General features: G+C 32.5%; 1 protein-coding gene across 21 annotated transcripts in view; it reads right to left on the reverse strand.

Annotated features, from left to right (window-relative positions):
* Positions 1–667: 667 nt before the first annotated feature.
* Positions 668–14,628, reverse strand: part of cher (filamin-A) — a 292,709-nt gene continuing 278,748 nt past the window's right edge. For 11 of the 21 annotated variants that reach the window (XM_067117615.1, XM_067117611.1, XM_067117602.1 and 8 more), the window contains 8 exons: positions 12,135–12,328; positions 11,697–11,922; positions 11,084–11,286; positions 10,684–10,814; positions 9,808–9,908; positions 8,656–8,744; positions 6,417–6,547; positions 668–1,801 (listed from right to left, as the gene is read on the reverse strand). In XM_067117615.1, coding sequence (XP_066973716.1) covers positions 6,449–6,547; positions 8,656–8,744; positions 9,808–9,908; positions 10,684–10,814; positions 11,084–11,286; positions 11,697–11,922; positions 12,135–12,328 — 1,043 coding nt within the window. In that variant the 3' untranslated portion in view covers positions 668–1,801; positions 6,417–6,448. Of the gene's footprint in view, positions 1,802–4,870; positions 4,994–6,416; positions 6,548–8,655; positions 8,745–9,807; positions 9,909–10,683; positions 10,815–11,083; positions 11,287–11,696; positions 11,923–12,134; positions 12,329–14,628 lie in introns of all 21 variants that reach the window. The other 10 variants (XM_067117617.1, XM_067117612.1, XM_067117610.1 and 7 more) reach the window with 2 other exon arrangements.

Below are 14,628 nucleotides of genomic sequence, written 5' to 3' on the forward strand. Positions count from 1 at the left end.
AAAGAAAATATACTTTTGTCTCGAACACATTTTCACTTGAACCCTTTATCTTCTGCATGTTAAAGTTTGTGGTTTTTAAAATTCCATTGCAAGGCTTAGGATTAATTTTACACTCTGCCATAAATTTCATAGCCAACTATAATTAAGGTCTTTGTAATTTCACTTACTGTGAAAGATTTTTTCAAGAATGCATAGTATTGGCAGCCCCCGGTTTATGGCAGGGTTCTGTTCCCGACGGCGTGCAGTAACCCGGCACATCATAATAATAATGGGAATAAATGGCATTTGCACCATAAACCTAGGTACAGCGCCATAAAACCGCTTACGGCGCCATAAAATCAGGTTAACAGCGCTGTGAGCCCAATGATGAAAAGTCGGAATGCCGTAAACCGAGACTGCCGTAACCCGGGGACTGCCTGTACAGTATTGTTTTATATCAATAATCACAGTTTTGAAGGTACTATATTGATATTTATAGAAATGCTGAATGTGAGGCAAAAGAAATCATGGAATACAAATAAAGCATTTGTCTTCATACTATTATTGCTGGAAAAATAGCAGCAAGAAATTTACAAATGTAAATGCCTTAGGAACTGATTGTGAGCGGTCAACTTTCTCATAAGGAAATATCATTAAAGTCAGGTTGTAAATAGGATAGAAAAACAAATTTAAAACCCCACATAAGCTTTTATTTGATCTCAGAAAATATATACGTTGGAGTTCATGATTATTCAAAAAATATGTCCAAATCATGAACCTATGTCGACTGAGTTTCCATCAAGCTTACATTAATGTAAGCTTGACCGATTAGGTTAAACAAATTTATCCCATGTTTTCTGAAACAAGGCATAGGCAGAACTGCAGGAAAGTGAAATTGGCACTTTACTTATTTATGGTATCACAAGGAAAACAAATTCAACATGACAAACGCATTAAGGAGACTTCTCTTTTAAATTATCGTTGTCAGAATTTGTAATCCTTAGGAGAAAGGGGAAAAGCATATAAAGTGATAAGGAAGAAGGCAGTTTTGTGGCAATCAAGAACAGAGCAAACAGTTAGGACAGTTTGAGAATCTGATCATTTCTATACATACAAATCATCATTATAATCTGAAACATTCACTTTACTGAAATTACCAGCAATCATGAGCAGAGCATATAAACAAATGGAGATTTAAGTACCTAATATAACCTGAACTAGCATAATATATCCATTATAATTTCAACAAATCAACAGGAACAGAGTAGAGCTTCTCCAATGGTTAGGCGAAACTACCAGTGAGCTTACGATTTAAGAATACAAATAGCCAAAGCCTTAACATAACTGGAGCACCTTTTATAATTAGAATTTGTAAAATACTTCCTAAAAGTAAAGATATCCTAATAGCGTGGAAGCCTTCCATTCATGTTGCACCTATCAATTAATTTTTGATAGCCAACACAAATGCAACCATAACACAGCAATAAATACAATTATTCATAAATTTAAAAAGGTTTCATGTAGTTCCTTGAGGGATGTTTTATAAATATATGTATAATAGGAAACAATGTAAGATGATACTAAGTGTTATATAAAATGCTAATGGAACTAATGAATAAATTAACATGACAAAAACAAATGCCTTTTACAGTTATCAAAATAATGGTCTTAAAATATTTCACGGTTTCTTTTCTATGAGCATGATATATGATTTAAAATAAAAACCTTAAAGTGTCACGTGGAAGGGTGAGCCAGGTATATGGTCATCACCCCATTTCACAATCAGGATGTAGTCACCCTTATCACGTACGACATAGGCAATCTGTAAAGGTTAAAAAAGAACATTAAAATTCCACTCTTAATAAGATGAACGAGGATTTTTTCCCTTAAATTATCACATTCACTGATTAATATTAGTATGCATTAATAATTTCATAGTTACCCAGTAACATATTTAAAGAAAAATGGTTGTGCACACTTAAACAGTTATAATGATAAGAAATTAATGACATGGTAAAAGGGTTTTATCAACAAGATTTCCTCTTGTGATCTGGCATTTTAAAATATAGCACAGATGTCAAAAGAGATTTAGTATTTTTGCATGCCAATAACAGAAGTTTTGTTAACTTCCCAACAAATTACTTGTACCTAAATTACTTTACAGCTATCCATGTGGGAGGCATTAAAATTCATAAAACTATACTGTATTTCCTTTGTGAAGGCCATCCATGATATATTAACATTTCTACAAGCCATTTTTTATAAGCAGTGTCTTGACATCTGTGTGATATGCCAAACAAAAGGTCCTTACATATTCAGGCAACATGGCCTTTCCAATTAAAAAAAATTACTTCAAGTCGTCATCCTCTCAAAATGCAGTCTTATTTGCTTTCTGACACAGTACATTACATTATACTGTGCGAGTTAGCTGTGGAAAATTTAGGATAACGATCTACAAAGCATTCACCCTCTCCTGGGTCTTAAAACTGTTAAATCTGTTGAGACACATTCCAAGAATGGAACGTGTTCTCATGTTACGAAAGGTCAAACTGAAGGGAAAGATAGATAACATTAACATTAAAAATAGCTTTAAAACAGTATTTCACAGGTCTTTTACTATTTTAACAGATAGTTGTGCTAAATGTAAGAACTAAGTAATTTTTGCATGTTTGATATAAGGGAGACATGCTTTACAACATTTATGAGTACTCCACTCATATGCAAAGGTCAAAATATTTAATGCGCAGCTAGCAAGGGAAAGAAATTTATATTTTCTGTGAAGGCTTCTGCACTGATGCTTCATAGTTTGACAGTTCATACTTGATTCAAGTTCAAATTAAGAAACTTCATTTTTCAAGAAGCTGCAAGACTTAAATTTTGGAATTTGTGAAAAAACAGCTGCATTTTTGTGTATACTGTATTCTGAGGCTATCAATAAGCAAGACCGAATATTAAATTGGTTCTTAAACAATTTGGTACAATTTAGATTCATCTATATACAATAAAGCTATAAAACTGTAATTCATGAAATGACCAGTAAAAACTGGAAATAATTTCTGCACAAACCAATCATTTAATTTATGAAAAGTAAAGACTAGACTATTCTGATTACTTGCTAAAGCACATAAAAAGCCTACAGCAGTGTTTGATGAGAATGTCACAATGTTGCTTCAGAAAACAAGAACTATACACTTTCCACTTTATACTCAAATTGCATTAAAGAATGTCTAATCAAGGAAAAATGTAATATTGCTGTGTGCTGAGATTTCATGATGAAAGTATTTACATTAGCTGTACGTTCTTTTAATATTTGAACTCAGGATATACTGTAGCTGTATTGAAGGATATCTATCAATCTACAAAATTAAAAAGAATTTTGTATACACAGGCATGCAGGATCCTCTAAGTAGTGGGAGTGGGATAGTCATTTGAGAAAATGAATACTGTAGTTCTTTCATCTAGTGAATATCTAATTTCAGATAATGCTCACCATACTGAGAATTCTAGGGGTGATAAAATAAAAAGTTTGCACACTGTTATGATCTCCATGATGTTCTTTAAACATACTAAGATTTGCAATAATGATAAAAAAGGATTATATCACTTACTGGACTTTGACAGCTGTGAAAATTTTACCATGGTAACATAATTCCAAATACATTTTATAAAAAGTTTACCGTCATCACTACAACATTTGAAAAATTTCTAAGTGCTAGCATTTGTGCTAATAAATGTTTAATTCAAACATCCTTGATTATCTAAAATCCCTAACATCTCTACATTTTGTTTCTACAGTGTGAAAGCTAAAAATACTAAACACTGAAACATGCAACTGTTCTCTTAACATCAAACTACGTAACAGTACAGCATATACTATTAGAGATATTGTGACACTATTAAGGAACTTTTTCCATTTGGTATAGAAAAGTTATCAAATTCAAATGTGAAAAATAAAAAATCTATTGCATTATTATCAAATTCAAATGTGAAAAATAAAAAATCTAATGCATTATCAGAAAACCAACCACAATAACTGTATTAACATTTTCATTTATATTTAAGCTTTTTACTGCATCAAGTATGAACAAGTGAAGGGCAATCGAGCATAGTAATTAAAATGTACACAATACATGGATAAATAATCATATTTTATGTTAAAGGGGTTCCTGCTTTACTATTACAGTGTACTGTAAATAAATATAAATTTTCAACTATGATACATTGTAAAAAGTCAAGTTGGACTTATTTTTTTTACTTTTGGGGAAACAGTATCAACAAATTGGCCTCAAACTTTCCATAAAGTTTTCATTATATTTTTTTTCTGGATGCATAGTACTACTGTGAAGACATATGACTGATTGTGTACCAGACATCCACATAAATCACCTGCATTAAAGACCTGTTCACTCTCCTCTACTGTACAAAATATTTACACTAAAGACATCTCTACTGTACACATTTTTGACTGCTATAGAAAACATAATTCAGAAATAAAGATGTTTATTTATACTGTACATCACATTCCACAATAGTTCATATGAAAGAAATAAAGTCTTAAAAAATGTGACAATATTGATTATAACATTGAGACATCAGGATAATATAACCCAATATTAACTTTACTAATAATTCTGTTCATTTTTCAAAAATGCTACATACAAAATTATTTAAGAATCTGCGGTTATTTTAAGTTCACCAAGTGTAAGGTAACATTGTCACATTTTCAAGGTTATCTAAACAATATCAGCATCCAGGAAAACGTGCTGTGGGAACAAACAAAGCAACACTATAAATATTCAAAGGGAAAATGCACAAACTAGAAGGGTGGGAGGGAAGGGCAATTTGGGAGGTAATACATATACAATACAGGGAAGAAAAGGGAACAACCCACTCGAACAGCTCAGGAACAGGAGGGAATTTATACGCTGACGCTGAAAGGAGAGCCAGGAACGTGTTCATCTCCCCATTTGACTAGGAGGATGTAATCTCCTTTGTCGTGTACCTTGTAACCAACCTGAGTTTGGAAGAGAGTGCTACTGAAGCAAGCATATACCGGCACTTAAGGGAATGGCTTCTTGGAGAATTTATGGGAGATGGGGATTGAAGATAAAAGTGGAATCAGAGTACTTCTTGTAATAAGAGTTGGTAAATGTTTCCAAAAACATGTATACAGTATAGTGCAATTATATTACTATAATTAAAGAATTCTTAATTCAAAGAACTTCACCATAAATTGTTAACATTTCTAATTTTCACAATAACTGGTTTCAATAAATTCTATCACCATTTTTAAAAATATTATTTGTGTTGCTACTATAGTTCCCTGAAAACATAATATGCTACTGGAAATCATATCACAAACCATCTGAATTATATCACCAAATCTGTAGACATTTTCTGGGATATGCTATACTGAGAGGATTAGATTTTAGGACATTATGTGTGCAGTACTGCCACAAATAAAAAATGGGTACAACAGCTTCTCGTACAATATGAATGGAACAACCCTACATTTATAATTAGAAGGAGTACATAAAACTTATTAAATGAAAATATGAAGATGGGAGTTCGAAATTCCCTTTCTACTGTTGTATAAAGCCTTTTCTAGCTCAATGTATTAGCTGCCTAAATGACACAGATGCCATGGCCTAGTTTTTAAACTTCACTCTCCAGCGCATGGTCTTTTTTCAAAGGGGAATAAGTGAACCAGCATTGTCTGGAGTAATTTCTACAATGAATAGTTAGGGTAGAAATCAGCTGTTCATAGATAAAATCATGCTAGTACAGTAACTTAAAAAATACCATGCATATGTGGATGTATATGAGTAACTTTTTTATATAGTCTGACAAGCGCAAAATATTCCTGGGTAACATTTCAATGTTATGAACTGACAAGACCTGATTACGGGCATTATCATTCCAGGCAAATTCCAAACAACGTTACGCGAATGGTTAAGTAAAAATTACATTTTATTCCTTGTAGTTTACCAACTCCTATTAAAGTACAGTACTCCAATATCAAAAGCTATCTGGTGGGGGTGGGGTCACACTGTAAAAAACTGTAAATCATTGTATCATTTTCACTAAATATAAATTATTATAACATCTGCAATGACAACCTTTTCGGTTGGTTTTTAAACAGGATAATGATTACTATAGTTATTCTATCTTATGCCAAGTTTATCTTGTAATTATCTGATAACACTTTTCAATGCATTAGATATGACAAATTATCAAATTATGGAAAGAGAACCGATTCATCTGACAACTCATGATTTTTGTTATTCAGTACCACATAAGGGTAATTTATAAATGGATTGAAAATTGTGATACAATGAGTTTCAAATTCACCATAAGTAGTTAAGGGGCCTCAAAGTGGAGTATGGGAATGGGGCAAACCAAGCAGGTTTTGGGATTATATCAAAAAGAAAACCTACAAGTGAAATGGACTTCTGGAGGGAAGCTAATTTTAAAACATCTGAACTTTGAAAGGGGACCCTGGAATATGAGTGTCACCCCACATCACTAAGATGATGTAGTCCCCATGGTCCTGGACCTTGTACCCAACCTGTACCAGAAAAAGAGTTTAGCATGCCCTTACAAATACAATAACATTAATACACCTATGTTTACGAAGCAACCTGTCGCATACCATAATACAAAAATGTTCTATGAAGTTAGAACTTTAAGACTGTTATGTTTAGCAAATTGATTGCAAAATTAATTGTCTATGTAGAATTGGAACCTTTGATATTATATACAGAATGATTTAAAATATTTAATAAAAATACATAAAAAAATTTAAAGAAATTCATCATGCATAGTTTATTTCAAGAAGAAACAGCACAATAAAGTATACAAACAAATTATGAGACACGTCAAATATTTTAAAATGGACCTGAAGTATGAAACAAAGAATGGTTGATTTCCTTCTACCTTAAAAAAAAATAAATAATTGCTCTGTACAGTGTGCCTCAGCTATAATATTTTTGTCTTTTGCTGTTCATCTGTTCATTAAGGTTTCTTCCTATACCGTACAGCATGCCCAACTCCCATCTTACTCCCCATTAAGTAGCAAACCCTTCCAGCTAAAATCTTGTCTAGCAATGAGATGCAAATGTCTAGTTAAATAATTTTATAACAAACTGTTGAAATATAACATTTTAATGAATAAATATCAGACAGTTTTATAATGTCGGTCACTTATTTTTACAATAATCTTGCAAAATTTTACTAAGCCCTTTGGTTTTTAGTTTAAGGGAGAATTAACCTCATTAAATGGTAGAGTTAATATTGGCTTTCTTGGGCCAGTTTTGGTTCCCCCTGATATGAATGCTCAACTATCATTTCTAAATATGTAGGAGAATTAGGAACAACAATCCTAAGCTACAGATCCCCTTTGTTGGCTCTACACTGCTTCCCACAGAGCTACATTATTCTAATTGTTTGTCTTGTAAATACCCGGTCAGTGCAAAAGAATTATATAGTAAATCTTGAAAGGAACATTTTCTAGTTACAAATATCTTTTTTTTTTTTTTATTTACAATGGCCCTTGTTTTCACTTATACAGTACAGTATTACATCTTATTTGTCAGCTTTTTCCTTTGTAGCATTACAAATGAAATGAGTTCTGCCCACTCTTCTCTGTCTTATGCTCTTTCTGGCTGAACTTCCTTCAGGTCTACATCTTCACATATGTACTTTTTCTATGATTTCTTGAGCCTCCCTAACCACTCCCATATCTACAGCTTTTTTGACCAAATGCCCCTAACCCATTCTCAGTACATGTCCAAACCATCTCAATCTTTGAGATATCTGGCTATTTTCCAAGTGCTAGATGCCATACCTTTACACCAATTCCTTATTTGTACAGTAATATGAACCCTATCATGAATCATATTTTTTGGTGCACCAACTTTTCAAAATTCTCATTATCTTTTCTATGGCCCACAGTTCCACTGCACACATATGTGTCATAGGTCTTTGCTCTCTCAACTAATGGAATATTTGTATGTAGTCTAGCTATCTTTCCATTTCATTCAGTCTGCAACTAATTTTTTTTTCCACACTTCTAATTCCTAAAATAAATCTAGACAGGTAGCACTGACATATACTCCCTCCATTCTGAGACAAATAAAGACCACTTTTATTTCATCTTTTATGAATTATTTTCTATACAGTATCAGATGATCAATGCCTGTTGGTATGTCATGGCTCTAAAAACAGCTACTCACATTTTTAGAAATTTTATCTTCCAAATGGTAGTAATAACATTTGGTCTGAGTCCATCAATAAATGTGCTTAATGGGAATAACATCCACTGAAAGCACAGTCAACCACAATAAAAGTAAAGTTGCTTTATATGAACATGAAAAGAAAAGTTTCACTTTATACTTCGATGACGAAAATGAGTAATGGACATCATTGTTGTTGATAGTAATTACATTACTTCTATCTCCATAAGAATATAAGAAAAATATCTTATTCAATGTTGCCTCCTACTGCAAAACTCTTGACATTTTCTTTTCCTTAAAGTGTGAACAAGTCTTAGTAGTATGCCTTGTAAAATGTTGAAAACCCTTGAGAAAACCTTAGCAATAACACTGAACGACTTATGATGCCTAGATTTCTGTGATTAAATGTCATGATAGCAGAACTACTTAGTGGGAATCTTACCTGGTAGTTATTATGTCCAATATGTTTAATGTAAACTTCTTCACAGGGTGCCTTAGGTCCATAAACACCTACGTACAAGATATTGTTACCTGCAATGACAGAAGGGTATTTATTGTAACCTTTAAAGTAACTACAGAATAAGACTGTCCTTTTCATCATTTATAAAGCCACCTTAAAATCAATCTATACTGATTAAAATGGCATAGTTAATACCACAGGCCATTAACAAAATTCTCTTTAGATGTCAAATCATTTCCAAGTACTGTAATTCTCAGCATTAGGTTCTGAGATGACTGCAAGTGGTAAACTGATTTTCAAGATACTGCAAACACAGAACTACTGTACAATATTAGGAGCTAAGATACTGAACCCTTGAAAAATACAATATAATATCACTATGAATCTAAAACATGAACCAAATAATACTGAAAGAATTACACTAATCAAATTGTAAGTATACTATACAGTGTTTCCAATAAATAACATACTAAGGAAAAAAAGTTTTTTAATGGTGAACTCTGAAAAGAAGAAAGTTTAAAAAAAAAAAATAAATAAAAAAAAAATAAAACACCTTACTTCAGCAGTAACTTCATTACCGTGAACATCTTCCACAAAATAGGACACATGAACCTGATATACTGCAAATATTCACACAAATTATATCAATTCTCAGTAAGCTAACAAGTGTAATTCAACTAGGGCAACAATACTGTACAGTACTTGGAAACAAATTTGGCAAACCCCCAAAATAAGCCATGTTTAGTGTTATCTATGTTGATCATACATGAATAGATTGCTTAAGAAAGAACTATATAGTACTACCACTTTAATTACTCTTTTCTTTAGGAGTAGGTCCCTAATTTGTAGATGTGGTGAATTGATCACAAGGAAATGTTAGCTAACTACTGTATACAATGAGTTTTTATCATCATCTAATCAGAAAGGACATTAGATTAACCTTTCCTATTGCATGTGGTTTCAAAAAGTGACAGCACTGTTTCATAACATTCCCATCCCATTTAAGATTCCTTGTAATCTATCATTTGTTAGAAACCTTCTATATTTTGTAAGATATCCCTTAACACGTAGTATGACAAAAATGTGATAGTATTTTAACTGATCATACCAATCATATATACTGTATATACTTACCAGCTTCAGAGGCATTCACTGTGAAGTTATTCTGGCGATTGATATGTGCTTTCTTCAAACCTAAGCCTTTGCTTGTAACTTTAGAGGCATCAGAAGTAAATCTGAAACAAAGGTTTTCTTATTAAGACTTAAGAATAGGCAGAAGAGGAGAATTCACAGCGAACAGATCAACCTCAAGGTAATGACAGTGAAAAACAGTCAAGACATAACTAAGAGTCATAAGAGAGTAATTTCAAGAAACGAAGCATAGAAAGTCAGATGAAACTTCACTAAGGAAAGGTTGAAAGAAATTACCTGTAAATTACTTGTAATAAAATAAAAATTGGTTTGTTGAGTGAAGTAGCATATCTTTTATGGGTGATTACATATTTGAAGTCTGAGAGAGCAAACTTGACCAAATTTTGTTTTACAGATAGTTTGCCAAATAGATTAAGTATATGTTGCAGAAATGTAAAAACAATTAAAATTTTTAAGAATATTACTTTTCTGTAAGGAACTGCATAAAAAATATGGTTATCACATTCAGAGATTAAAATGCACAATTACAATCTATTAGTGTTACCTAATTAGTGTGAATGTGCATGAGTCAAAAAATTTTAAAGATGCACTAAGAGAGTATGCAGGACTTGTCTACTTTAAGGAACTACAAATAATCTGCACTAAATAATTGGCATGGAAATCTAGTTTAATATATGAACTTGAATTGAGATGAAATTCATCAGAACCTTCACTTTCTTACAGATGAAGCTAAATTATGAATATTGTGTTTTCACTTATGCAAGCACTTACATATTCCATTTCAAAGTTATTAGCAATGAGCTCTATAAATACTATTGTGCTAAAGTGCATGATTTTACATGTTCAGTATATTCTTACCTAGGAATGACAACTCCACCAAGTCCATGACCCTTATCAGAAGATTTTACTTTTTCTACAGTTTCTACTACAACAGAAGATGACTCCTGAACTGTTCCCTTATCTGCTACAGCGTCACCAGTACATTTTACCTAGAAAAATGTTTCTTTCAGAATGCAGGCATTTTGATATCAATGTACAGAGAAACAATCGTAGTAGTTATGTACTGTATATAAGTAGTACTATACTGTAAACATCATGTAGCATAATATTTTGGTCAGTAGCATTAAGTATGTACATGTTGTATCAGGATCTATTCTCACATTGCTATAAATGAAAATAAATCTTCAAATTCGGGAAAATTTGGGGACAGCTGCTAATCCACCATTAAATGATTTACATATAGTAAATACCCACTCACCTTGTATGGAGAACCAGCAATGTGATAGCCATTGTACTTAACAGCAATGTAATAGTCTCCTGGGACAAGTGGTGTATAACGGACTTTGTAACCCTCCTCTACTTCAGTACAATCCATGGATACCTTTGATGGACCATCTATAGTTACTGCTAGAGTACCAGCACCCGCATTGCAGGTATCAACAATGAAGTCTGTTTTCTGGCCTGTAAAAAACAGTTACATTTAAGCAAGACCCCTTTTATATCTGAACAATATCAATTCGAAGGTCAGTCATCAGCATAAAAAAAAATTCTCAAGATGAAAATAAAAAACAACAAACTGAATGTGTACAATATTGTCCCACAAGACATTCAAAATATTACTGAAGTAAACAAAATGGTATTCGATTTTCATTTGTAAACTAATGAAACTTGGTAACGTTAATTAATTATTGCAATCATCCAATGTGCAAATGATATGTCAAATATTAATGGAATATTACTCCTTTCAAGAATTAGTGTAAATATAACAATACCAGGAAAATAATAAACGTTTTCATTTTTAATTCTAATCTCACTAACTATACTGAAACTCAAAACCATATTAGTTGCTATTATCTGTTAAAATCCCTTACCAGATACAATAGCTTCCAGTCCCTTTCCAGAAGCTGAGACTGCTGCAGGATCTGCCTCATCTTTGCCAATGCGTAATCTGAATGGTGAGCCTGGGATGTGAATACCATTGAACTTAATGTGAACATAGTGAATGCCAATCTCTCGTGGTACAAAGCGTACACTGTAGGTGTCTTCATGAAGGAGATCTACGAAGCAATCATCCTCATGACCTGAAGGGGATACAAGCTGAAAGAAGAACAAACAGACGTTGAGTAAAATATGAAATGCTATTAATAAAAAAAATCCTTAATATTAATAAAGCATTTATATAATGACCTCAGTAGGTATTAAATCAACCAAGACTTTTCCTGACAGTCAATAAATAACTGCATATTGATTGTACATTAAGTGGCATAATGAGAAGAACACACACAGAACGGAAGGCAAATTTATTTCACCTTGCAGTCAAGCTGACCCTTTGCACCATTCTTTATAACGAGTATGGACTGGGCCTTATTGGGCTTGGCACCTTGTTCTGGGAATTGAGCTACTTCAACCTTCCTTGCCTCTCCCATGGCAGGGGTGATGTACACCTTGTATGGAGAGTCAGGAATGTGCTTGTCATTGAACTTGATACCAACACGGTATTCACCTGAAAGAAAAATAAAAATTCATGAGCACTTTATCCTGAAGAAGAGGTAATGCCACTGAAACTGAATTGCCTCATAAGTTCTTTTTACTATCTAGAAAACCATCATTCAAGCAATATCCCCCTTTTATACAATGATATGTCTAAACAGTAGAAGGCTATCATTTACCAAATTTCATGTGATGAATGCAACAAATTTTCTTGTTCCTTTTAGAGGTTTTCCCATGAGGTTTACAAAGTGTAAACTTTACTATTCTTATACATTATGTTACCCGTTTAGACAAGCATAATTCATCAGTCTATATTAAATAGAAATGAGTTCATGATGCGCAGGAATTATATTTATACACAATATTCCAGTCTTAAAATGTAACCTCAATATAGTGACTATTTTATTACTTTTACATTAAAATATTTTATTGCACAATCCTGTATCCATCAAGTCCTCCGCTTACTGATGATGGATAAAAATGTCATCCAAGCATAAAAAAAAAAAAAGAGCACAAACCAGCAGACAAGATGAAGATCATTTTCAGCTAGTGTTCCTAATATTTTTATACATGTAACAAGTATGTTTATCCATTTTGTATAGTTTTAGGTTTCTATTCAGTAAAATTACATTATTTATCTTTTTTCTTGTAAGAGATAGAGAGAAATATTTTTTTTTAATCCGTAACAGGCATATTTACTAATTTTGTTTTACATAATTTTGTAGATTTTTATTCTATAATTACATTACTTATCCCTTCTTCTCGTAATGACGGCGCACTACGAGAGAGAGAGAGAGAAACACGACTGGATGCCACTTAATTTGCCGAAAACTTTGTTACTTTGTCATTCATTTTTTCATATGTTACTTGGTTAATTACATCTTTTGCATTGCAAAACCTAAGTACTTTATCAGGGTATATTATGGATTTACAATGATGACTTTATTGCAAATTTTTTGGGGGGAAATAACTTTTTTGGGGAAATGGCAAAATTTTCACATATCTCATAATTTCTACTCATTATTTCACCTACAGAAGTTATTTTGGATGGATTTTTATGCCATTGTACAGAGCAATCATTCAGCTGCAAAATGAAACAAAATTGAGCATTCTTCCTTGAAAACTGTTATAGAGTTACGCATCTTTGAACAAAAAAAGATATAAACATTTTTTGTGTGTATCATGTGGGTGACTGGCACTTTTCTTACGGAAAATGTGATGCTACTTTGTCATTCATTTTTTCATATTTTCCTTGCTATAATTACAGCTCTTTGCACTGTATTAACTATGTAATTTAACTGGGTATGCTATGGACAAAAAATAAAGACTATTGCTATCAGGATTTTTTGGTTAATTTTTTTTGAGGGGAAAAGGGCAAAATTTTCACGTATCTCATAATTACTACTTATTATTTCACCTACAAACTGTAATAGTTATTTTGGGTGGATTTTTTATGCCATTGTATAGAATAAATAATCAGCTGCAAAATGAAATAAAACTGAGCAGTCTACCTTGAAAATTGTCAGAGATATGCATCTTTGAACAAATAAAGGTATACTGTAAACATTTTTACGCTTACCGCTCAAGCCCCTGCCACTGCCCACAGATGTAATTGTTTATAAGAGTCATATGTGAAAGGGTTAATAAAGTTTCACCAACATGTGTCATATACAGTAATTTTACCAACCCCAAATATGCTTGACTACCAAAAGTATATTAAGTATAAAAACTGCCACGATATATTTCATCCCTTAAAGATGGCTATATTCAATATTCTAAGCAAAATGACATGCACAGTAAGAATCAGCAAAAAAATATAGTATATAAATCTTACAACCGCTTTACTGCAATACTATCACTATGGAATCACATTAACTCCTGAAGCAGATGGTAACTACAAAAATAACAATAGCCAGGTAGATATAACAATAATTAACTCACAGCATATACTGGTAATCAGCACCAGACAAAATATGCTGAAAGAGTTAAGCATGTCAAATACATACCATAAACCAACAGGAGGAATACCCCTTATGGTGTGCCTTACATGGCAAAGTGTAAATCATACAAATAGGTCTTTGCAGTGTCCCTCTGATCTCCTAAATCACTGCTTTACATTTACTTATCTATAATTTTTTAAACTATCTTTCCCTACTCTTCACCTCTCATTAAGAAAAACCCTTCATACAAACTCTGAGTTTAGAAGTATGAAGTGGTAGTTCATTTAAACTATACTCCTCCCTTGGAGTAATCAGTTCTAAACAGCTAAAGAGAACTACGATTCTTATTGGAAAAAGGAACAGATATGCCAGT

This window comes from Macrobrachium rosenbergii, chromosome 15 (genome assembly GCF_040412425.1).
Source record: "Macrobrachium rosenbergii isolate ZJJX-2024 chromosome 15, ASM4041242v1, whole genome shotgun sequence".
Taxonomy (NCBI): Eukaryota; Metazoa; Arthropoda; class Malacostraca; order Decapoda; family Palaemonidae; genus Macrobrachium; species Macrobrachium rosenbergii.